This window comes from Hirundo rustica, chromosome 6 (genome assembly GCF_015227805.2).
Source record: "Hirundo rustica isolate bHirRus1 chromosome 6, bHirRus1.pri.v3, whole genome shotgun sequence".
NCBI classification, from domain to species: Eukaryota; Metazoa; Chordata; class Aves; order Passeriformes; family Hirundinidae; genus Hirundo; species Hirundo rustica.
In genome coordinates, this window is record NC_053455.1 from 22,720,952 (window position 1) to 22,747,083 (window position 26,132).

Below are 26,132 nucleotides of genomic sequence, written 5' to 3' on the forward strand. Positions count from 1 at the left end.
TGTTGCCAGGGGAAGCAAAGGGTGATAATGGCCTGGCAGCCCTTGGACATCCAATTTCCCTTATCAGGCCACTGAATAGAAAAGAGGCCCCAGGCCACATTAATTAACAGATACCAATCAGCTGTCACGTGCTGTGTGTGCAAGGTCTGAGGGGAGCAGTGGGTGGGAGGGAAGAATCAATAAACCATTGGGGAGGAGTGCCAGAGGGAACAGCTAAAGAGGAGTCTAGGCTACCGGGGAGAAGAGCTGCAAATCCAGCTCCATGACTGTGAGACTGATTCTTGTACAGCACAGTGCTCCACATAGCCCTGATGAGTCCCACTTCTTGTTCAGGCTGGGAGGTGGGTGCCTTGATCTTGACCTTGCCCTTCTGCCCCTTATGCCCTGCACTGAGAACTGTGCTGCTCTGGAATGCAGCCCTCCAGACTCAGTCTAAGTGCAGGCTGCTGCAGCTGCAATGCTTGGGATCCTGTCTCCAGAGCTCTGCCTGCTGCACAGGAAACTGATGAGATTAGCCCTGAGATCAGAGTAAAAGTGCACAGCCACTCTTTAGAACCTGAGATCTCTCCTTTGGTTGTTCCTCTCCTGGCCCTGACCACGGAGATAAGCCCAGCATTTAGGCTGCTGCCTTAAGTCCATTTTCTGCATCAGTCACATGGCCTTTCTGCATCTTCATTCCCCATCTGGATTACAAAAGGCATTAGGCCATTGCCTCACTGCAGTCTGCCAACAACATTTCTTAAAGATTGAGAAACAGTCCCGTAGTAGAGTGAGAGGATCCAGGACAGGCATGGCTCGTACTTTTCTGCTACAGAATAAAGTAGAACTAACTCTAGCAGTAGCATGTACACACAGCATCTCCATTAACTGCCCTTTCCCAGAGGCTGTTGTGGCAGGTGAGAACAGGAGATACCATATTTTACCCTTTGCCAAGAAGAACAGAAGAGCCAGCTGCAATTGCCCCACCCACCTGGGAAAGCCCCTGGCCAGAAGCACTCCCAGGTAGCCAACAACTCCACCTCCAGCACGCGAGCGGGAAGAGGGAGCACTATGGTGTCAAGCCTGGACTTGGAATGTCTGACAGAATTGGGACCCTTTTGCTCCAGTGTTCATACGTGTGGAGTACAAGAGCTAAAGGACTGTCCCTGAATCACTGCAGTAAAGCAGAAATCATATAACTCTCTCACGTTTTAAGAGCTGAGATCAGGAAAACTAAATGTTAATTTTACCTGGCCAAAATCACAGGTTTGCTATTCATTATAGAATTATAACACTGGAGAACCTCTAGTTGTGAGATTTTCTGTCACCTCACAGCTCTCAGGAATTGCTAGAATACAACTGTTTTGCATTCTTGAGCTGCTGATGGCCCAGCAATCAGAAAATGCCCTTAGTGATCTGTTTCTTGCTGCTTTACTCAAGTCTGACCCTGAAAGATGCCTAATCCACCACTACTCCAAAAGAGAAGCCCCTGGCTCTAGCACAGAGCTGCATGCATGTTTCCCTCCTTCCCACATGCACCTTGAGAAAAGCTGCTTTATTTGCAATAGTTGATGAGACATTCAGGTTGGGTTTTTAAATTTTTTTTTTCAGTCATTATTATTTCAATGGTTTGGCAGTGGGAGCTCCCAGAATTTAAAAAAAAAAAAAAAAGTCACATAATTTGTGGCAAGTGGAGTTCATAATCTGTTAATTTATTATCATTTCTGTCATCCTGGAGGGCCATTAGCAGAGGTAATAAAAGGAGATGTAATTATAGGATCTGAGGCCACTCCAGACACAGCTGCTGTCACTCCACTTGCCATATTTCATTCTGTGCTAGTACTAATGTCTTCCTGGTGAGAACAGCACAACAGCCACCCTGGGAGAACCTTCATCGTCACTCTGCAAGAGAAGTCCCGTCACCCTGCATCAAAGCAAGAAGAAAAGGTGGATGTTGTTCCAAGACAACTTCCGTGGGGGGAGAGTGAGTAGTGCGGAGGGGGTCTCATACAGAAGGGAACAACTCTACATTGGCAAAGTGTGGCTTTTGAGTGCATGGCTAATAAGGCTGTTGAGCTAATAACATTTGCTAAACATGATTAAATCATGTTTTATTGTTATCATAGGAAAGTGTGTTTAACTGGTTTTATTTGCTAATATTGTGGGGTTTGTGTTGACACCTGGCATCCTTCAGGGTTGGTATGACTTTAATGTCTCATCTTTCTTTACTAATTCCAGCGTGAATACAAGGCAGGAATATGTGACTTTTTCTCCTTTCTCCATATTTCTCTGACCAAGAGTTTATGCACGCAGAAAGCAATGTCATGTTTTGCTCAAAATCCCTAAAAGGCAGAAACGCAGGGCATAGATAATTTAGACACCTGGCAGGCTCCTGGCCCTGCCCTGCTCTGCCCCCTTGCTGCATAACTCAGTAAGTTTCATACTTGTTGCAGAGCTACAGGTTTTGTTCCATTATTATGAAGTATCTTTTTTTATATTTTTTCCTCAGTACTGCTCTCTTATGTAACAATTCTTGAACTCTCGCCTGTGCACAGTCCTGTTACAAAATACTACTGCTGGTCTGAACTGTGCCAGGCTGATTACTGTGGCTGTTACTGTGTTGTAGGGCCTTTCATAGGAGAGGAAAATACACAGCGAAGTTTGAGATGGTGGTAAGAATGTCCTGATTTCGGAAAGGAGAGGAAGAGCCCCTTTCACAGTGCAGGAGCAATCTCTACTATACTCCTGCTGTGGGATAGTATCGCCAGGATGGAACACTCCGTAGGAACTCAGATTATCCCACAGCCACAAGGTAGGGAACTAAAGCAGGGCACTCTGTGCGAACAGAAATAGCCAAGGTTAGAGGGATGTACAACTGCACCTCACCGGACAGCCACAGCAGCTAATTGCATCGCATTAAAACCATTCCTGTTAACACCCCAAGTATTGGGTTAGTAGAGCAATCCAGGCTGAGTTCTGTAATCAGCCCTGTAACCCCACTTGTGATGAATCAGCCCCAGATGGATTCCAGCACTAGTGATGGGTGTAATCCCTGCAGATATGGCAGATCTCATGTAAGAAGGGCACCACCAAGATTAACCTCAGAAATACTGTCCTGAAAAAGTTTCTTCAGACTTCATAGTCCCATCTCATAACAATCTATATTCCATATAGCCCAGAAAACCATTAACTCTTGGGTCCCACGAGAAACACTCTACAGAAAAAGAGAAGCAGCTACCAAAAAGCCAAAAGAGGAGCAACACAAAGAAACAAAATATATGGGAAAACTAAACTGATCACTCATGTTAAGATGCTTCATTAAAAAATGAAGAACTTAAAGCCAAGAAGCAAAGCAAAAAAACACAGACCCATGGACTGGGAGACATAGACAGTGTGCAGTAAATCCTGTGATTCTGTATCAGAGCATCATATACACTCCTGACAAATGGAAGGAGGACAAAAGGCAGGAGACAGCTGAAGTGAGCTGTTTATAGCTTTAGTGAGCTGTTCATAATGAATGTCTGAAGCAATCTTTGGAAAGCAGCCTTGTAAATCCCAAGGATATCTTCTAAATTCCATGGCGAGGCTTCCCCATACACAACTCCAACCTGTTTCTGGTGGGGTTGGAGAGACACTAGAGAGAGGGGAGCATTTTCCCATTCCCATCCAAATCTGGGAAGAACCCAGAACTCAACATTGAGAGCCGGATCTGCTCCTTCAGCCTCGGTCCACCCTACCTGCAGGCGTGGGACACTTGTTATGTCACCCAACCACATAGACACACACTGCATACAGTCAGTGAGTCTTCCAAGGCCAGTCACACTGCAAATAAATTGTCCTCATTATGTGTCAACAAAGAAGCCTTGAGATTCACTGGCAATAGCACGTCGTCTATCACAATGGGATTTGTTCTGTGACAAATCCATTATGACAAGATTTCCTGAGTCTGGACAAGAATGCCTGCTGCTGAGAGGGTGTGTCTCTGCCTTGTTCTGAGCAATAAAATCCAGTCACTGCCATAATATTTATTCATCTATAAACACAACAGATCTAGGTCGTGCTGATGTAGTGCAAAACCATGAAAGTCCACCATATCAATCCTAAAGCTGTTTTCCCAAGTGCTTTCACTGGGCCACTCAGTGCTAGATACAACAGAGAACTTCACTGTATCAAAGTGAAGCCTTCTGCATAATCCCAGGGCACACACACATACAGTGATCAATTTATGCACCTCCATCACAGGCTGCATTGGAGTTTGTTACCAATGAGCGCCCATCACCAGCAGTTTTTTGTAACAGTACTTTCCACCCATCACTATAGGAAAAAGTCCTGGTTGAGGCCAAAACTGATAAACACAGAGATAAATAATAGCTCCCTTTGCTGTTCATGCTTACACCCTTTAATTCCCCATTTACCTGGGATGTGCTTTGCCCAGCCAATGATCACCACCAGTTCCCTGTCTGCCAGGTCACAGAGGGTTGTCAGGGCTTTGATGTCACTCTCCGGCATGGTTGGATCTGGCATGGCATAAATCTTCTCTGGTTCAGCCACCAGCAAGTGGGAGACGATCTTAGTCACTGCACATTTCAAAGGAGAAGTTGTTGTATCTCTTGTGACATAAGGTGAACACCTCCTGGGATAAGACATAGAGCCCCTAGGACCTCAGTAATGGTTTTGGTCACAACAGAACCACACTGCAGCTACACAAGCTGTAGTGATCTGCTCATGCCAAACCAGCTCTGCACAGGGATGACAAAAGCAGGAAGCTGCTATAATGCTGTCAGTCATTGTCTCAGGTAGGTCCAGTGAGGTGAGAAGGAGGTAGAAGCAAAAAAGTAGTGGGATGTGGAAAAGTTTAAAGAGCTATGGGTAGTATTGAAGAGAGAAATCAGCATGGGACCGGTTTTGTTAACATCGCTTAGGTAAAGATCAGAAGATCACTAAATGGATTGACATAATCTCCTAGGAAAGGTCTGGTATTTAACCCTAGGCACAATGAGTACAGGGCCTGAGCTGTACCTAGGCCTGTCTCATTACCTCTACACTATGATCATATGAAAGAATTCCAGTGCTGTTGACTGATACAGGAAGCACAAGTGACAATTGCTACACTGCACTTTTGGGAGACCAGTGAAAAGGAATATAGTGGCAGCTCAGAGGATCACAATTCAAGACCAATACATACATGGCTTTTTAGCTGGGGGAGGGATCTGTAGGCTCAGGTAAGTGCTGCTCTCAGAATCCAGTCTCCTTTTGTATTTCTGACGGCCTCCACGGACTCGATCCAGACGAACACCTGCAGGTAAAACCAAAGAAGTCCTCATGATTCCTTAGTGCCTTACAGAACCTTGACATGCAAATACTAAAATTTGCTAAGTAAGATGTTCCTCACACTCCAGGGAGCTTCCCTCTCCCAAACACTTGAGATCTCAGCTGAGCCCATCAATCTCAATACCAGCTAGACTGCCTCCAGCTCTAAGCATGCAGCTCTGAGCTTTACTTTTATTCAAAACTTTAATGAAGACAGAAATTAACCCATTCAAACTCTTGAATCACTATAAATCTGATGGGAAAATGAAAAGCTTCAGACCTCAATGCCCTCTACATGATCCTGCTTTTAAAAAGAAAGACTTTAAATGTCAATCAAACTTGCAGTTATAAAAACAAGCTTGTTAGATTGTTCTTAAAATGAAAAGTTAAATGTTCTGTGACCTCTCGCTGTTTATATTTGAAAAAACTGACCTATAGCAACAGATAATGAACTATGAATTCAACAAAGATGTTTCAGCCTTTATCAAGTAAGGCAACTGTAATAAAAGTAGAATCCAAATAAATAGTAACAACCTTGACCACAATAAAGCAATGATAAAGATGAAGTAGGGAGACACTGAAGAATTTGCTGCAGCTCTTTCAAAGTACAGTGAACCAAATTGGAAACTGCACTCTGAAAAAAATTCCCAGTGACTGGGAAGTATCGGTAATTTGTCATCATGCTAAAAACCATAGCATCAGCAGTAGATCAGCAACAGCAACTAACTTGTCCTATTAGTACAAAACATGATGTTAAAAAGAAACTGTGAAAAAAAACCCTACAGATATCTGTGCAGTTGTCTGTAATTTCTCAGCAGTCACATGGACTTTTATAATCAGCCTTTAAATCTGGGCTAACTCAGTCTTGCTGGAAGATACAGCTTTGGAAAAAAATCATTCAAGGTAAATGCAGGAGCATTTGATTAGAATAAAATCTTGAATTTGCACTATACAAGTACTTTCTTAGAAACACACAGGAGTTTATCTAGTCTGATCATGGGAACCAATTATGTGATACACTTATTAATCAAATTAAGTCATTAATATTTTGCAATCATACCGCTACATAAACACAAACAACTAAAAGCAAACACTCCACATCAGTTTTGGAGTGAACAACCTGTACACCTGAAAAAATCTGCAGTTGGCTGCAAATATTCTCCCCTAGAAGGAGGCACGTCTGTCACACTGCCTTTCAGTGCGATGTTTGCTTACTCTGTCCGAGAAAGCTTTTACTGTAATGCTCACACCAGCCACACCTGCCCCACCTGAAACCGCTACTTGCAACAACATCTACATCCCAATACTCTTCACGGCTAGAGCACCAAAACAATTTGACTACTAACTGCCCCCTAAGCAACAAGAATACCAGGCCAACAACACTCGGTCTGTCTCCCATGGAGCAGGAGAAGCAGGAGTGAGCAGGCGTGGAGCTCTGCAGGCCAAGGGAACTGCTACTGTGGGTGGCTGCAGTGGGAGAACAGCAGATGTTGAAGTTGGGGAGAAAGGTGTGAAGCTGATACAGGTGGACTTAGGTCACACTGAGTAATTTCTTTCCCCTGCCCCATTTTCCATTTCTTACTCTGTATGGAGAATTCACTAATATCCCTAAGTACCACCTTTCTCTTCCATTATATGGTATTGTTTCTGAAAATGATGCCTACTGCTTCCTTTACTTTCATTTCCAGTGGCAGGCAGCCTGTGGGCAAGACTCCTTCCTGTGGGCAAGACGCTTCAGAGAGCAATTTCAAAAAGGACAGCCTGCGAATCCCAAACCTGAGGTTATCTAGGGAGATCCCTGAAGAACAGCAGTAATAAAATCCTGGATGAAGCAGGAAATTTTCATTTCCATCCATGATTTCTTTCCCTCTATAAATGTGCCCTGGTTTCTCAAGAAAGAACTCTATTCCATGCTTTGCTGAATGAACAACACCTACCTATAAGCCTGGAGAGAAGGGAGGGGCACAAATTTCTGGAATTGCCAGTAAACCAAACAACCAGATATGAAAATTAAAAGGGTCAGGAATACACTGTTGGAAGTATAGAGGAATCCAGAACAGGCTGCCAAGACTTCAGGACTGAATCACATCTTCCCAGGACCTTCCCAGATAAGGAACACTGGTGGGTACATTCCCTCACACCAGCGGTCAAGGGGAGGGAAAGAGGGAGATGCCATTCTCCAGAAGCCAACACACAGCACTCCAGGATGCTTTTGCCGTGCAGTTTGCTAAGCAGTGGGGAGGGGGAACAAGGAGGAGTAGGGAGGAAATAGGGGAAGGAGCCCATTTCCTCCTCCCAAGGAGAATGCCATCCTCCAGTGCTTGGCAGAGGGATGGCTGCACAGGTTGCAGCAGTATTAGGGACCCTCAATCAGATTATAAAGACACAAGGGACTTAAGTGCATTAAAAAAAGATAAGAAAGACGCAGAGAGATTTACCCTCCATCCCTCCTTCCCCCACTGAGCAGACAGAGGTCTGTTTGCCCAAGGACTTCAGCTTGTTAATTTTGAACAACTGTTTGTCCTCCTCTTGTTCCTCTTCCCGCGCGACACTCCTTGAGGCAAATGTTTTCAATCAGCACTTGCAGAGCCACAGTTCTACCCTGTCATCATCGCTCCAGCCGCAGAGCTGCCGAACAGCCTGAGCCCCACACGGCACATCCCAGCTCCTGCCGCTGAGTGCAGTGACCCACAGGAACTACAGTAAACAAAAGCATTTCGACCCTCTGAGTCCCTGACTGTGACACTCCAGACATAAGCACCATGGTAAAATCCTTTTTCTAAAGATCTTACAGCCTAATGAGTCATATCTAGATGTAAGGAAAGGCCAAAAATTCAGTACTTGTGGCATCCAGGGGTATCCAGGTACTCAGGTTATTCATGCTTGCTGCTCTGCTTGATTTCCTCTGTGGTTGATTTTAAGACAGGCAGGCTGGTTACAGTGCAGCTCTGAGAGGGACGCTAAAGGACAGAGATTGAAATGGAGCGGGGAGGTGGGGTGGGTGAGCTCAGAGAAGCAGCATGAAGGAAAACATTGAGCAGAGAAGAAATGGAGGGGGATGTAAACTGGGATGTGAATGGAAGCAGGAGAGTGCAAGGAGAAGGGAGATGAAAGAGAGAGGGCTAGAGCAAAGCTGAGGGGCACATATGCTCTAATCACAAGGGCAGGTTTCACACCACCTGAGCATTAACTGCAAGGTGCAGCAGCCACGCATGAGATGCAGCTGTCCATATTGAAGACTTATATAGGATTTGGTAATGCAGCCTCACAACAAGACAGCAGCGAAGTAAAGCTCCTGCACAAACCCTATGTTCACATGAAGCACAACTAGCCAGTTCAAAGGAGAGAAGACACTCATCATACAAAAATGTCACCACCACAGGCACTTCTGGACCACCCCCCCTGCCCCCCCCCCAGCCTTGTGTCAGCAAGGAGTTGAGATCAACAGTATAGGGCAAAGTTTGAAAGCACCACCCCTTGATAACTTATCTTGCTGGCAGTCCCTTCAGATTAAGGCTATCTGTTCTGGAAACATTCCTTCTCCTCCCATTTCCCTGTATGGCAAGAAAGTGCTGCTGTTCATTCAGTTTTGCTACCTTTTGAGAGACCCTGCATAAAAGTCCCCCTCATCTGACCTAGCTATGGAGCCGGCCCTGGTGTACACCACAGGGATTGAGTTCCAGCTCCCTGGCAGCTTGTCTCTCTCCCCTGCCAGCCCAAGCCCCTCTGACCTTGCAGGGAGGAGGGCAGGACCAGGCCTTGTGCAGGATTTCTCAGCTCAGCATCCTGCCTGGGGCAGGGATGTCAGTTTTCTAAGTGTCCTGTGGGTGCCACTCGTGTTCCAAGCACTCTTGCAGAGAGGTCTGTGCCAGCACCGAGCCTCTGCAGTGGGAGAGCTGATCTGCTCATCCTTCAAGCTCCCTGCATTTCTCTGACATGCCCCTTGGAGAGACGTCTGCCCGACAACTTTGGGATCAGATGTCCCCTTACCGACTTGATAACATCAGGCCTTGGGGTTTTTTTCTTAATGGAAGTAAAATAATTCCATCTTTTTTTAAAAGCTGGACCCAGGCCGAGACTGTCGGAAGTAAAAATAGCCGAGTATGCAGAGGCAACAGCACACAGAGTCAGGTTTAGTTTCTCTTTTATTTTCTGGGGACTAAAAATACTCTCAAAAGCTCTGTGAAGATAAGCCCTGGCCAGTGGGAAATGTAGTCAAGGCCCAATATCAGCTGTCGTGTCAAATTACCAGCCTCACCTCACTTCCCATTGAGTCCTATCACATGCCCATGGATTGATAGGAACAGAAAGATCTATCTTGCCAAAAGAGCTAATGGAGGAGCCAAGCTACGGGGTTTGCATGGTACCATATGAGTCTAGAGCAAGAAGGACACAGCCAAAGGGAACACAGGGCAAGTGCTGGCTGGGAAGCAAAAGGACTGAGCTGCTTTTGTCTTGCTGAGCTTCTGCGATACACTAGCCAGGTCCTCTGTCTACTGCCCACCTAATCCTCGAGATGCAGTTTCCACACTGCTTGCTCTCCCAGGGTCTGAGCTGGTGTGGTGGTCTGTGGCTGGCAGAGCACCTGTCTCTGGGAGCTGCAGCCTAAAGTACACGGATTGGTACTGGCCAAGGAAACTGGAATGTATAGGCTAAGAGCAGAGAAGAATGGAAGGGAGAAGGATTGTATCCAAAGTGTCTCCTACAAAATTTCCCTCTTCCTTTCTGCTCAGGAGAACTTCAGGAGAGACAACAGCATGTAGTAATGGGATGAGTGAGCCAGGAGGAGGCCTATCAAGGAAACAGAAAGCAGAGATGGCCATTAAAAGTCAGGTCTGCCAAGATGGAGAAAGAATAGATTACAGGGAAAAGCGTCTCTGCCTAACAGGAATGGAGAGGCTGCAAACTGACTAGGCTCTCTTTTGTTACTCAGATTCCAGCTTGGGAATGAGGTAAGATCCCTTTATACTATTAGGCTCTAAAGCTGTGACAAAAAGAGGCCAGCCCCTAGAGAGTCTTCTGGTAGGTGACGGATGCAATTACCCAACTCATCTGAGATACAGGAAAGCAACTTGAGGGTCACAAATCAGCACAGCCAGAAGAACCCAGTGACTAGGCTGGTGCAGGTGAACAAACCTGGAAATTACACTTGGAAAGAGAGGATGAAGAACTATCCTGGGTATGAGGGGAAGTGGAGATGAAAATCCATCTCCTGTGTTACAAGAGTCTACATAGAAATTAGATCAGTTCAAGCAAGATGCTGCAGCCTCCTCCACCTTTGATGGGTTTTGTTAGTCAGGTAGGAACGTTTCTCCACTGTTGGGCTGACTGAAGAGTCCCTGGACTCAGAGAGAAACGTTAGCCCTGTGATACCTGATTATACCTGGTCCCAGAGGCTCTCACGTGCCTTGGAGCAGTGACACAAGGTGTCAAGCTCCTCACACACAGAAACACAAGCAGCATGTCCAAACAGTTGGTCCAAAGCATATTGAGTCAGGTGAAACCCACCCAGCTTGCAAACCAGTCCTTCTCCTCTGCCAATGCCAGCTGCATGGCTGCCAGCTCTGCAGGGCTGTTTGCAGCACTAGCCACTGCTGTCTCTCAAATTTACATCCTTCTTCCCATGCTGAGCCCCTCTCACTTTGCTCCCTCTGGAAACTCAGGAATTAACAAGGACTTCAGCGGCAAATGGGAATAAAGAATACCTCAATACCCTGTTCTCTGCAACAACTCTCTTTAATAAGCCCCACACCCACACACTCATGCTGTGTCCATGGTCCATGCAAACGTTCTCCTTTGACTGCTTCCCCTCCCAGCCCTCCAAACAGTCTGAAGCAGGGAGCAGCTCTATTGGTATTGTCACCCATGGCCACAAAGGCCACAGCAACGGGCTGAGGGGCACCGCGCAAAAGCAACAGATGCAGGCACATGCCTGCTAGGAAAAAGACCAAGGTTCCCTTTCACAACAGGACCTAAAATGTCGGGGGCTCCTTTTCAGGAGTTTAAATTCCCCGGCATTCAGGTGGTTTTAGAGTTCCGGCCCTCTGCAAAGCTCTGTGACAAACGCAGGAAAAGACGGAGTCTTCAAGGTTACATGCTTTGTTTATTAGTTCTTATCTTACAATTTTCTCAGTGTCCAAAAGATGTTTGCCGTGGCTCGGACATCTGGTGACTCCTCCTGTCTCTGGGCTGTCCTTATCTTTTATACTAATTGCTACGTATTCTTTATTTACTATTTATTACCAATGTCTATCACTAATACTAAAAATGTCATCTTTACTCTGACCCAATCCTCACTAACTACTTTGTGCCAACGTCACTGCAGAAATGGAGTGAGGGAACAAGAAGGAAGAAGGAGACAACGCCCTAAATTCTCCATCTTGCCCCATTCACTTCAATGCCAAAAATCCCAAACCCACTGTTTTTTCACCCTGTGCCATGGACTGAAATCAAATCCAGTGTCTCTCTGAGCCCTGGGCTCTGGGCTGGGGTCCCAGACCCCCCTGCCCAGGTCCCTGACCCTCCAGGGCAACCAAAGGAATGCCCTGGACTCCAACACTAAAAGATGACAAAGCCTCAGCCCCACTGACTTTCCAAGAAGTAGAACTCAGAAATAAAGCCCAAAATGATGTTTTCTGCCTAGAGGAAGCTGCAGCCCTAGGTGTGATTTAACTCACCTTACTTTAGACTTTGATAGCTCCCTTTTGTGCATCTGGGCTCCCTTGACAGATAACAGAGAAAAAGGCATCTCCACATTCAGCTCACTGGGCAGACACTTACCTGAGGAGGCATCATGACAGATACATCTCTTCACTGACTACCAAGAGAAACCCTGTGGGGTGAAACCAATGCTATCTCTAGTCCAGTCTTCTGTCTCAGTGTGTTTCAGTGGAGCAGATTTTGGAACAGGTAGAGGAGCATAAGCATGGATCAAGAACAACAATTTTTGATATGTGACACGATGGAGAGGCCCCCACCACTACATGGAAAGAGGTCTACTTGTGAGGGAGATCCATAGGGGCGAGGGAGTTAGACCCACCAACACAGCATGCTCTGCTTACAGCCTCTTACAGCAACTCTGCTTGAGCCTTGAAGCATCTCCTCAAGTCCTCACCTCCAAAAGCATTAGCTTTTCTAATGCTAAGAACTACTGTCCATTTCTTATTGAATTCTAAAATTGGAAGAGGCGTGCTAGGAAGTTCTGAATAGAGACCCTCTCACGATACCCTGCAGGTCAAGGGCTGGCAGTCTTCAAAGGTGAGTCAGGGAAAGGGATTGAGAATCTCAGCAGAGCTGAGTCACTGGTACACACAGGCTATCAGAGGCACATGCCCAAAGTTGCTGTACAGCAGTGGGGGCATATATTCAGTCCAACCCATTCTTGCTTACCTCGAAGAATCTTACCTGCTGTGTTGTCAAAACTGCCTAAAAGCTTCTAGGACAATGGCTGGGTTCTAAAAATCCCAGGATGGTTGTTGCAGTTTTTATCTGCTTCCTCTTTTCTGTACATGTTATAAAAGCACTAAGCATAGTTTTGGTGACACAATGCACAAAGTATTTATTATAAACCCATGTAGAGGTGATGACTCTCTGAACCCATATAGATGTATATTGATGGAACCTGGGCTTCAATGTTTGAAAGAATGGAGATCTAGTTAGGTGTGGTAAGAACCACAAAACGTAAAATGAATGAGAGGAACCAAATTAAAGTTTCATAATCCATTAGATAAGGGAGAAGGTGTAAGGATGGTATTGGATGTGCCATTCTTATGTCCAGAAAACAGATACCAAGTGCACTCAGCCCAATGTGCAATTTATGAACAGTCCATCTGCTGGAAGCTTCCTCTTTAGAGGAAGCCTGCGAAAGGCAGCACATGCTCTCTGTCACAACTCAGCTCCAGCCACATTGCAAATGCTCAATTTATGCCTTGGAAAATAGTTGGGTGTGGAAGATAGAGTCATCAAGATGCCACTCACTGCTCCTAGAGATCCTGTTTCAATGGACAGGGGTTTGCCTGTCTGTTTTTGAACACAAGGGTATTTTAGAGGAAGAAAAATCCTTTTTTTTCATTCTCTTTTTTCATTTGGATACCTCCTATAGTGATATTTCAGGCAGCGGCTAGAGGCAGAATACTCTATAAATACAAAGCCATTAAATTGCACACAGCAGCAACCTGATCGGGGCTACCTTTTAATTTCCTGACATGAGCTGGCCACTAACCCAATTACCCAGGGTCCCCGGAGGAGCCCTCATCCTTCCCAGGAAGCACAAAGCAAGTACCCAAGCATATTGCAGGGATGTCAGCTGAGCTTTCACTGAAATCAAATATCTTTTTGAGAACACATGGTCTGGAAGCAGGGATGGGGGCAGGAGGGAGAGAATGCTGGAAGCACTTTGCTCCATTGAGAGATTCTTTCACTTGAAAACAGAAATTAAACACCCTCCATGTGGTTACGTTGCTGAAAAGGAGCTCTGCTGTTGATTCAGTTTTCTGGATTTTAGTAGCAGATGAAGGCAAAGCTGTAAGTCGAAGTGGCTTGAAATCACCAATGCTTGGAATCCCTTGCTCAGATACTAGATGACTGCATCAAATTTACAACATCACACAGCCAAGTCTGCCCAGGATGACAGATTTGATTCCTTGTGAAAAATTTATGACATCAGCAGCCATTAAGGGAAACCAAAGAGTTAGAAATAAACACTAGGGCAATTCCACTGAGTACAGGGTTTCCTAATCAGCCAGGGTCTTGAAGGGGAGATGGATTTAAGAGATAGTTGCTTCTGAAATTTGGAGATTACAGTCTCACCATCTCAGAAGGGGGGATCACCTCCAGTATTCACAGAGATGCAGGCACTTAGGTAACACAAGGGTTACCAGGTTGTTGCAAGTTTTTGGGTCGCAAGGTATTCCCAAAGACATCAGGGACAGATAGGGAAGGGGAACAATTAACAGGAAGATGAGCTGAATGAACTTTGTGACTCTCTTCTGTAGACTTCTCTTGCCTGTTTCACTGTCTGGTGCTGGAGTGTCAGTATCCACACATTTCAGCAAACTTTACATCAGAAATAATATTAGACAGATAAGAGTCCAAAAGCTTGGGAGATTTGTAGCAAAGAATTTGGGTTCCCTGTTGAATTTTAATACGTTTTCTAGCATCTCTTATCTAAATGCATTAGGAGCAAAGGAACAAAGCCTGGGAAAGTAATGGTTGTACCTGGGCTTACTACAGCATGAGAGTTTTGGGAAGAAAGAGAGTTGTGCAAATAAGATAAATCACATGTTGTTACTGGACGATTGCCTAACTTCACTCTTGCTGTTAAAAAGCCTCCCTTTTCTGCATCCTGATCAAGACTATATATTCTTCTACCTTCCTGCCTTTTATTTGTAGACTTCACCCCCACCACACAAGGGTGATTCTTGAGAGCCAGGAGGCTAGGCCTGAGGACAACTTACCTTCAAAGACATTCAGAGTGGGGTAAAATACCCCATACAGGGCAGGTTTCCTATCCCAGGAATCTCTGCTCCTGCTTCCAGCACGTGCAGTGTACATACTCCTGTGAGCTCCTATCTTCTACTCTTCTACTTCAGAAATAAGGTATACCTTATTTGAGGTCTATCACAGGACACATCCCCAGGGTCCTGTCAGTCTTTACCCTCTTTCTTGGAAGCTATCCAGTAATGTCTGCAAGAAACTGGGCAGAAGCCACTTATACATCTATGAAAGATGCACTTAGGACTCAGTCATGAGCGGGACTCTGAGGAGACAAGTCTCAGCACTGGTAGGGACCAGAGGACAACTTCAGCAACATGATATACATTACTTGTATTAAGAAGTAAAACAAGACTCAAAGGCTGGGGGAATAATCAATGTCATTTCAATGCCTGGATGAGATTTTTTTTTACAGATGTTTTCCTTGCTGTGTGGTTTTCTGCTGTGATGTGACACAATTGCATGTGCACACACTTAATGAAAAGCAACATTTTATGACCCAGCTTTGCTTCCTTTTCAGAGCTGTTTATGGTCCATTTGGGTCTCTGCAGACGTGCCAGCACAGAACAGAGAACACAGCTTTAGAAACTATACAATCCTTTGAAGAAAAAATTCTGCAGGGCTTCCGCAAGAGAAAGGACCAAATACCCAGACAACAGCCAGTCTGCTCTCTTTGGTGTGGTATGGTTTGATATGTGTGATACTGCCCCTCCTCCACTTGCCTGTCGGTCATTCCCAGCCAAAGATGAGTTCTGTAATGAGAGGCCTTGATGTTTCATTGCAATTCACCTGTTTTCCCCATCCCTGTTCTGATGATCTCAAACCATTTCCCTTTCATGGGCAGTACTGCATTTATGTGACACGGTTTTGGTAGCAGGAGCCTGCAAGGGTGGTTTCTGTGAGAAGACACCAGAAACTGCCCCTATGTCCACTCCAGGCAGCTCCAAAATGGACCCACCATTGCCCAAAGTCCAGCAGTGCTGGTGGTGCCTCAGTGATAACACATTCAAGAAAAGGCAAAGGAAGCTGAGAGAGAGGCATGAGAAAATACAGAAGAAACAGCTCTACAGATACGAAGGTCAGAGAAGAGGAGGTGCCCCAGATTCTAGAGGACCTGGGGTACCCCAGGTTCAGAGAGGCAGTAGAGGCGTGGAAGGCAAAGTTGTGTGGTCATGTTTAACCAATGTCCAAAATGAAACCTCTGAGCCCACATACACAAGCCCCGTGTCATCTGAAATTACATCCACCTCTTGAAGACAAACAAATTGCTGTAGAACAGAAAGGTTATGGGTGGCCAGAGCGTAAACGGCAAGGGTATATTCTTCCTAAAACTGACAAGGTTTTAAAAGAGTTTTGAGCAGCCAAACTGCTGAAATTTCTCTATCATTCCAGAAATCCAGGAACATCTAGATCTACTCTGTAGAGCCCAGAGTTAAAGAGCTACATTTAGTCATTGTAGGCCCAAGACAGACAGCGATGGGAGCAAAGAGAGGCAATGGGGTGGACAAACCCCGGGATTCCTAGCTCTGAACAATGCCTCTCCACTGCAAGTTGCAGGGCACACGTTTCCTACACTGGCCATCCCCCCATACCAGACATATCATCTTCTGCATTTGGGGTGGGCAGTATCACTGGTTGCTCATGTTTCCCTGTTTTTTGCAGAGCTGTGGGGCATGCAATTATACTGGACAAAGTTGTGAAGGTGCCCATCTCCACTGCCTGCAGGCTGGTGGTTCAGCAAGGCAAAGAGCAGCAGAGCACAGATTTTCTGGGGACAGAGCATCCCTACATGAGCACTGGGACTGGAGTCTGCTGGAATGCTGGACTTCAGATTCAGCAGGTTCCTGTAAGAGCCTGCTACGGCTAATTAATGCTCCCTTGGGGTACACCAGATGGAAGGGGAAAGTGAGAGACAGGCAGCCAGACAGACCAACACCTCAGACATCTGAGCCAGTTGGGCTCTGTGGGCAGAGCTTTCTGCTTGCCACTTTCCCCAGTGAGTCTTGCCTGCTCTGCAGCATCACGCCAGGAGAACCTGAGACAGCAAAGGTCTGGTGTCCGTGCAGTTCCCTTGTTGCAATACATTGATCAGAGCTCTCTTAAAGAAAGTGGCCTGGATATCTGAGACACCTATTGATTGCTCCATTGGCTCTCTTCCTGCCCTGATCCTCATTCACTCGGCACTGCCTGAATAACATGCACATCCATGTTAAGGCCAGTCTCCTTGGATCTTAAAGGGCTACATTCACAGCTTTTGGCGTAGTTGCTGCCATACAGGGAAAAGAGATGTCTGGTGACCCTTATATGCAGTCCCCAAGGGGAGGATCCAAGTCTCTCCTGCAGCATCAAGTTGAGCATTTCAAGTGTAAGGCAGACCCTGAAGTCATGGTTATTTGTTTTTGTGTTTTTGTCACCTTTGAGTACTGATGCCTTCTGCTCGAAGAACAAGATAATGCCACATGCCCAGCAGGCAGGAGGTGGCATGTGCATCATGTGTGGCAACAACAATCAGGAAAATGAGAAGAAATCATGAAACCCTTAACTAGTTACTAATGGAATATCATATTCTTCTTGAGCAAAAGGATAGTCTCTTTACCCAGAAACATCCCCACTAAGTTATAAGCTTGCCCAAGGACATCAAGGAGAAAATTGTAGAGAACTGATTTCTAGATCTTGCCTTTAACTGAAAAACTGCTTTTCTCCAAACTTCGGATAATCAAGCAGGACAAAGAACATGACTTAACAACCTTCTGCCATGCATGAACGAAGGGATGATGAGAAAGGTACAGCAAGGCTAAGTAGGAAGAGGTTCTATCAAAAGGAAAAATAATCATAGACCAAATATCAAGAGACATCTTGTCCTAGTAAGAGTTTGGAAACTGCAGAATAGGCTCTCTGGGGAAAGCAAAACACCAGGGATTTTTAAAAACAGTTAAACTACTAGAATGGTACAGCTGGGAACACTCGTGCCTTGGCAGAGGAAGGGGATGGATGAGCTAATAGGATGACAAATCAGAGAAGGAAAAGACCAATGAACCTTTTCTAATCTGAAATCCCTTGTCAATTCTGCATTTTGAGCAATTCAAACAATTATGGATTTGTTCTTTCTAGAAACTCTTGGCTCTATGGAGACCAAATAGTATAACACCATTTTTCTCCCTTCTTGGATTTGGCTTTTAAAGATGTGTATTGATTGAATTCTGTATACTAATACTTTGTACTTCCACCAAGCTTCACATAAAGTTAACTAATTGGTCCTCACAATTCTTTTGCAAAGCAAAGCAGTATGACCCTTATTTCTCAGCTTGGGATACTGAGCAAAAGAAAGAAAAAAGATGCCTGCCCAAAAAAATCACTTGACCACTCTGTTAGGACACAGGACCCCTATTTGCAGATTGCTAGGGTAGTCTTCTCTGTGCTTCCTGATATTATCATGTGCTCTTGTATCCCATTGCTATCAATAAATCTTTATGCTGTATTTTCCACAGCTCTAAATATTATGGGCAGGATCACAGATACGCTAATATCAATAGCAAACCACCCTTCCCCAGTGACTTTAATGATGTCTGATCAATCCCTATATGAATAACTAAATACACTTCAGCACAAAAGCAGCCATATAGAGTCAAATTTCAGTTTGCCGTGAGTAGTATCCCACAGGGTTCAGGAGTTCAGGCACTGCATGGTGTGAGTGAATTTACACTGCTTTCCAGACTAACTCTGGTGTGGAAGCAGTTAACTATTTTCACAGAACTTGGAGGCTAAGACATGAAACCCTTCACAGGAGCCTGCTCTGCACAGTGCTGAACTCCCAGAACTGGAAGCAGGGATGTCCTGACTGCACAGGCAGCACACCAGCACCGGCTCCTGGGACTGCTCCCCCAGCTGCCAGCTCCAAGAGGCTCAACTGCTCTGAAGCAGGACAGCACAGACACGGGCAGCCAGCAAGCCTGAGCTTGTGCTGCTACTCTGCAGAGTGACTGGAGTCACTACGGGCATTTAAAGTTGTTTTATGGGATTCATATGAATAGGCTACAGTGCATTAACAGCATGCACTTCTACTAAAGCAGTGTCGCCAGTGTATATTTGCTTTAGTATGTAAGGGGATACATCCTCTCTCTGAACTACTACACAAAGAGAAGCAGGTTTCCAGGGGTCCCTAAGTACACAGTAGGTGCCTCCCTCCCAGTAGGAGATCAAGATCCTCTGAGTCTACCACCTCTACACCTAGGTCAGGAAGGGCCACTACAGAAGCTTGCATCTCCTCCCCTGGATAACTGGTATGCTCTAGAATGAAGATATTTAGCCACAGAAACTACACATGCATCAAAGAACAAAACGGGTCTAATGTCTAATCTACATTCTTAACAACACTGGCTGCCATCAACCTGCCTCTCAAGAAATGAGAGAGCTCTAGTGAGAGGCAATACACACACAGCCGACATTGTACAATTTATTACCAGCTGCTCTGATGTTATGACTTGGAAGAAAGTTGTATGCTGGCATCTGGCTCCAGCGTATAGGACTCATGCACAACCACAGCCAGCAGCTGTTTCTTGTGGTTAAGCTGAGAGGACCTTGCTCTGCTGGTATAGCTATGCAGAGGATTATGAGTAGTGCTTCTCCTTCCTTCCCCTCCTCCCCTCACTGCCTTTCCCTGAGGGACCCAAGGGAAACAAACCTTTAAAGTCAATCCATAAGAATGTGTTTAATTGCCACTGAATTCCCTGTGGTTCCTCTTGAATGGACAAGGATTGAAAAGGGGGGTGTGGGAGGAAAAACAGCACAGGAGAAAAGCTGAACAGTGCTCAAAGAGCACTGAACAGATCAATAGGCTGAGCAAAACACAGGCTGAGTATGCAGAGCAGGGGACCCACAGCTCCCAGACAAACCTATGCTACCAACCATCTTCAGAAAGTCTCCTGAGTGGTAGTACACGCAGACCTTCACTGCACACTGTGCCACAACTCTGCATTAACTCCATCCTTCCCTTAAGAAGAGCTGCCATCCCAGTCATGGTCACAAAAGAGCCTCTCCTTCTCAACACTGAAAAATTACTAGGGTGCAAGAAGAGGAACACCCTCCAGCTCAGGGTCCCTTTGGGAAAGGAAAGAGTCTGGCACTGCTAGTTTCCAGTTAATTGTCAAATTTGCAAGTACTAGAAATAATACGCGAGCATGAGAGCACTGACTAGAACCCCTCTCCTCTCTGGACTGCCCTCTTGGTCACTGCCCATCCTGACTCTCTTACAAAGCCTGTAGAAAGATACATTCAGAAACACAAAGGGGGCAAGCATACAGTTAGCCTAGGAGACTCTGCAAAGTCTGGAATCCCAGGCACTGTCAGGACAGAGAAAAATTCTCATTCTGACTCTGTCTTACCTTCTTTTAGCATCCCCACTTTGAGGCATTTCATGAAGCGACAGGCCTGACAGGACTTGCGCCTCCGTTTCGTGATCTCACACTCATTGGTGGCCGGGCAGCTGTATTCAATATTCCCTGTAATCAAACACAGAGATGGTCACCCAGGAATCATGTTCTCCCCATGGATCCAGGGACAGGCTGCAGTGCCAGGATATTCCCACCACCATCAGTGTGTAAATGCTGCACGTTTGCTCATTTGCTTACATGCACATCCTCCGAGACTTTACCCTGCTGACCTAGCCAAGGGGATGACTGCAGTGCTGGGCTTTCAGGCACATGTCCTCCAGGCATGTCGTCATCCCTTGTGCTGCACCCCTTGTAACCTGGCATGTTCCCTGAAATCCAGGGATGAGAGTGGGAGCAGTTCAGACATTACTAGAATTTCCTTTGCTGCCAGCCTTGCTCCATATCTGTGGGATGGATGTCACCTGCCCTTTCTTGTCCTGCCTGGGGAACCTCAGCATGCTCAGAGACAGCACTTTCTCCCTTGCTTCCTCCTGCCAGCTGGCATACTACAGGTAGCAGGGAAGCAATATGTCTGCACTGAGACAGGTGAGTAAGACATCCTGTAAAATGAACATGGGTTCTCTGTGCAAATATTTACATTTTTACTTTAGTAGTCCTTGTGCACCTGCTCTCATCCTCTGCACAGAGCATTATCTTTTCTTTCCTCATTCCCTTTTATTTATGATCACCCCTCAACACCCCTCTGCCTAAAAGACAAAAAGAGAAAGAAGCATCCCAACTTTATTTCTACTCATATCACATTTTATTATAAGCCAAGAATATAACCAAAACATGATGCAAAGTTCTGATAAGAGGATGTAAGTGGAATTAGGTTGGATCACAGTGTAAGGCAACAATTATCTAGTACTAGAAGACAACAAACAGAAATGGCTGTCTCCATCCTGCCATTCACTGGCAGGCAGCACTGGAAAAGGTACCTAAGCTCTACAGTCAGTGGAACAATGGAAAGCCTGTTTTAATGGTTTAGAGCAGGAAACTGAGATTTAAGAGTTCAGAGTTGTAGGGAGAAGCGTAGGTAAGGGCTGAGAGAACACACAGATTAGAAGTAGAGTTTACAGTTCAGTAATACTGGGACAGGACTTGATTTTTATTCCTACTTTTGTAATGGATTTTTGTGTTTTGTGCAAGACCATTCCCTCCTCTAAAAAAAAATCAACAATCTGATACATATCAATCTCTGGGGGTGGTAACTAGACCTTGGGGTTCATTAAGCTATTGGAAAGCCCACTGGATTTCTGAGTGGAAAAAGAGAGCACAGAATCAAAAGAAAGAAAGCACCATTTGATTTATCTCATTATTCTTGGCCCATGCTGAGTGAAAACCCAGGAGCACCCCCAAAGCCTAAAGGTGGTCAGCCGCCTTGCTATAAACATTCTGCCTCTTGCTTGTTTCGTCACAAAACTTGCAACTTCCCCCTAAGATTCAGCCCAGCCATCCCATTTCTCTCACCACTGCTCATCTGCCCTCAAATGCAGTTTGTCAGCAAGAGCAGAGTGTGCTGCACAAGTTGCTTCCACTCAGGCTGTATTTCGTCATTGTGCAGCATCTGAATTTCAATAGCCAGCCATGTATCAACATTCTCAGAGAGCTGGAAATTGAGATTCATGCTAGATCTCAAAGTAATAAATTCCTCTTCTAAACGCAGAGCTCCAGCACATTACAGACCCATGAGTATGGTGGCCCTGATCTCATGATCAGATACTTGCTGTGCCCCACACAGGAAGGACCAGAGCAGGAACAAACCTGGGAAAAAACAGACAGTCTCACTTTGGGAGGCTTTGCCTTTGTTTGAACGCCAACCTTTCTCACCAAAGCCAGGATCAGAGCTCTGGAGAGATGCAAGATTTCATGTTGTGTGGTCCAAAAGTCAAAAATTTGCCCCCTAACACAGAGACACTACAGAAAGGGCACTGAGCCTTTATAGCAGGGGAAGACAGTGACAGCTCCCATCTGGAAGCTCAAGGTCCTTCCACAGTGTCAAGCAGATCCCCAAGTTCCCCCATGCCTCTATTCCCTGGATCCTCTGACAAGCATAGGAAAGAGCCTACAAAACCTACATCCCAACCAAATGGGAGAGTGTCAGAGTATGTGAAGGTACTAATTACCACATACACACTCTATGTGCAGCTCGAACAAGCAGCTCCCAAAGACACATCTGTACTGGGATCATGATTGCTAAAGGAGCCTCAGAGGAGACTAAGCACTGGGAGTTTCATATCAGCCATGCTGTGCACTGCGGAGATTGAGAGCCACAGCTGGGGGCAGTGCCTGCCGTTATTGCAGAAAGAAGGAGCATCACCAGGGAAGGCACAATCACCGTTACCCAATCAGAAATCAAACAGAAAAACACTGTTGTTTCCAAAAGTTTACCAGAGTTCTCGGATTCCTTTTTTTTTTTTTTTTTTTTTTTGTCTAAAATTGTTTTATGGGTCCTGGGGCTGGCTGCCAGCACAGTGAGTTGCTCACAGCTCCCTGTAATTTCTGTAAGTGCCCTGTGATAAAGTGATGAGATTAACTCATCGAAATTCCAACAGCCTCCCGGTGGCTGGCAGTCACACCACCAGCCCAGCTGCCAGCACAGGGGCCTCAGAGAGAGCTTCTCTTCACTGCAGCAGCTGGGGATGCTGCAAAGTCCTGCAGAAGAGTGTCAGCACACAAAGGTGCACACAGACATGGACATCTCTGTATGCAACAGAATGTGAGTCAAGTCTCTGCGTGTCATGAACTGTAGATTGTATGCCCCAGAAGGAAGGGGCAAAAAAAGGAATAATTCAATAGACAAGGCCTTGCTTTGAGCTGTTGCTTATTAGAGAGATTTCCTTTACTTAGTAAATATTTACATTTGATCTGAAAAAATGGTAGAACCTCACTGATGCCATGGCACAAGATTTATCAAAAAAATGGCTCCAAAAATCAAGCGATAAGCAAACAGATCAGAGTTTGGATTTCTTCTAAGCCTTCATATATCACCTTGGAGGGAAAATCACTTCCTCTCCATGTCCTAGTTTGCTCATCTGCAAAACAAAATGAACAACAAACCTACCTTCTAGAGAGATTGCAAGTCTTTATTCATTAAGGTGTAACTGTACTTTAAAGCCTTTAGATGAGAGATGCTACGAAACAGCAAAGGACTATTACAGTGATAGATCATGTTTTCTTATGCTGGAGAACAGCAAAAACCCCCTATTTTTCTGCAAAATTAGACCTCTGACTATTAAACAATTTGGAACATAATTCCTAGTGCACATATAATAGAAGCACCTGAAAACTGCACACCGAAACTTGGCCATTCAAGAGACCCTATATTCACCCCGCCTCTCTGGAACAGGATGGACTGGGAAGACAAGAATGCCTCCCTGAGCTTGGGTGGCACAGTCTAGTCCCACCCACCTCCTGCTTAAATTAGGGACAGGGTCCTCAAGGGAACTGAGCTTGAAATCAATACAGCACTGAGGAGACAACGCTACTCCCTGCTTACTGTTTCTAACTTTCTAGAAAGCCTTTCTGCAAGGAAATGCAGGAAAGACAAGATAAAAATAGCCAAAAAGTCCTTAAATAATTTTCAGTTTCTGATTGCTAAAAAGCCCATTTTGCTTTTTCTCATTTCTTCTTCATTGCTATTCACTTCAATTAGTCCTTCTAACTGAGGCATCATAGCTCAAGTCCTGGTGTGGGGAGAGGTACTGTGTGAAAATCAGAGGACAATCTCTCCATGATCTGTATGAGGTAAGAAGAGTTATTTTTTAAGCCTCAGCTTTCAAAGAAAAGTATTCAAATGATGCTAAGAGGAAAATGGGATACATATAGGTGTAACACCTCCTCAGGGTGGCACACCTGGCTTCTGTTCACAAAAGAGGGCTTGGACATTTCACAAAACCTCACTCAAATCAGCCTCCTGCTTGCACAAGCATGCAGGATAGGGGTTCTGGGGCTTCCTGTTGGCAGCAAGTTTGTCTATAGCATTTCAGACACAGAAATATTTTACAGAACTTCCACAGAAAAGATCCTTCTGCACAGAGCTAGCTGTACAGATGTACCGAGGCAAACAGAAAACACTAGACTAATAGAGCTGAGGTTGCATTGAAGATTCTTTAAATTCAAGTGATAGATCTGTGGATAGTAAGCAGCAGTCAAGCACTAGATCATGAAATACTGCACTTTCCCTGGGTTAGCTTTAGAAGTTTTTTGAAAGCTGTGAACTTCCACCTGAAGAGTAGCAGGCACATTTCTGAGAAGGACAGAAGGATAGGACAGTGCCCAGCTGATGTTGCCGCCACTGCAGGGACACAAAACCTCTTTTGTGCACGTGGATCATAGCACTCTTCTGCTCAGGAAACCTCTGTCAACTGCTCCTCTGCCTGGGAGCCACTCTAAACACACACCAACAACCAGAAAGCCCTAGCAGACTTTGTTACAAGCCTGTTATAAATCCCTACAAGTCTTCTGAGCTGCCTGCATTATCCACCTTTTAAGCCCGTTATTGGTGTAAAGGCATCCCAACACAGCAGTTCTGTTGCTACATACACTGAGTTTGAAGCTTGCAAGACTCTGGAAAATCCACAGACACAGGCACTTTGCCTAACACACAACTTTCCTATCCAGAAGATGATGGTAAATGTGTCTCTTTCCTCTGAATCTCCAATGTTTTGCTGAGCTTTAAGCTTTTAATTTATAATAATGGATCATTTTAGAAATAGCCTTTATTTGCACCATTTGAAAATGAAAAATAGATGCAAGGTAGTCGTAGTCATCAGTATATTGAATAAAAAGGACTCATATTGTTACACAGCACTGTTATTAGTTAATATTCAAAGTAGGCAAAACTACCTACTAGTTGTAACAATTAATGAACAAAAGAGAATGACAATATACTTGACTGATATGTAATGCTCTACCTACTGAGAAAACTATTAAGAGAAGGAATAGACTTTGATTGAGAATTTCTATCCTGTAAAAAAGCCAGTATTTGCCTTTGTCTAAATTTGGATGAAAGGATTAGTTAGGATTTCCATGGAACAGAAATTTAAAAAGCTTTTATTTATAAACATCCCAATCTATCTTTTATGTAACAGACCCATTCCTTTACATTCAGCTAATATGAAATCTTTTGTTTCAAATCAGACCTCTCTTGAGCACCAATAGCAGCACACTTAAACATGTCTGAAATTCAGATTCTCTCCTATTTGCACTAGATTGCTCATTCCACAATATTCTCAGTCAGATGAGGTAAATGCAAACTGCCACTAGAATATAATCCCATGCAACAGTACAATGAGAGAGAAACAGGATTAAAATTTTGTCAGACAGCCTAGGTGACTGAAAATACTTCAGGTTAGTTTAGAACTTCTGACTGCCTCAAAGCACTGGAAGTCCAATTCTGGGGTTCAAAATATCATGTTCAGAGAGAAAGACCTGCAGCCCAGGGGTGTGTTCTCTCATCTCACCTCAGGTTTTCACTTTTCCATCTCAAGCACTGCCAACACTGCAAAGTGGAAATGACACAGAAGTTTCCAGGCCTTGATCCTTGGGCTATGTAACAACATAAGAAAGGACAGAGGTGTGGCACTCCCCCATAATCTGTAGGACAGGCTAAGGTGTGTTGGTGTTTGTGGTCCTGCCTTTCTGTCCTGGTTCAGGAAAACCAAATATTCTATTTCAGCTAGAATGGAATCAACAGTTTGGAATTTCCTGGATTTTTTTTTTTTTTTTTTCTTCCTTTCATCAAAATTTTTCTTGAGGAAATCTGACTTAGTAAAAATTTCATTTTTCTTTGGAAAAATCCTACTGACAGAAAACTCCCACACAGCAATATCAGTGACCTCAGAGATAATCAGCCATGTCCATGCTGGCTCTCAGTCTATCTTCTCCCTATCATTTGAAAAGCAGCAGCCCTTGTGTTGT

The 26,132-nt window shown here is 44.9% G+C and overlaps 1 protein-coding gene across 10 annotated transcripts in view; it reads right to left on the minus strand.

The window, feature by feature from the left end:
- The window catches only part of ESRRB (estrogen related receptor beta), a 135,869-nt gene that overhangs the window by 13,095 nt on the left and 96,642 nt on the right, over positions 1–26,132 (minus strand). For all 10 annotated transcript variants that reach the window (XM_040066683.2, XM_040066688.2, XM_040066687.2 and 7 more), the window contains 3 exons: positions 20,163–20,279; positions 5,165–5,275; positions 4,395–4,556 (listed from right to left, as the gene is read on the minus strand). In XM_040066683.2, the coding sequence (XP_039922617.1) occupies positions 4,395–4,556; positions 5,165–5,275; positions 20,163–20,279 (390 nt within the window). The remainder of the gene's footprint in view (positions 1–4,394; positions 4,557–5,164; positions 5,276–20,162; positions 20,280–26,132) is intronic.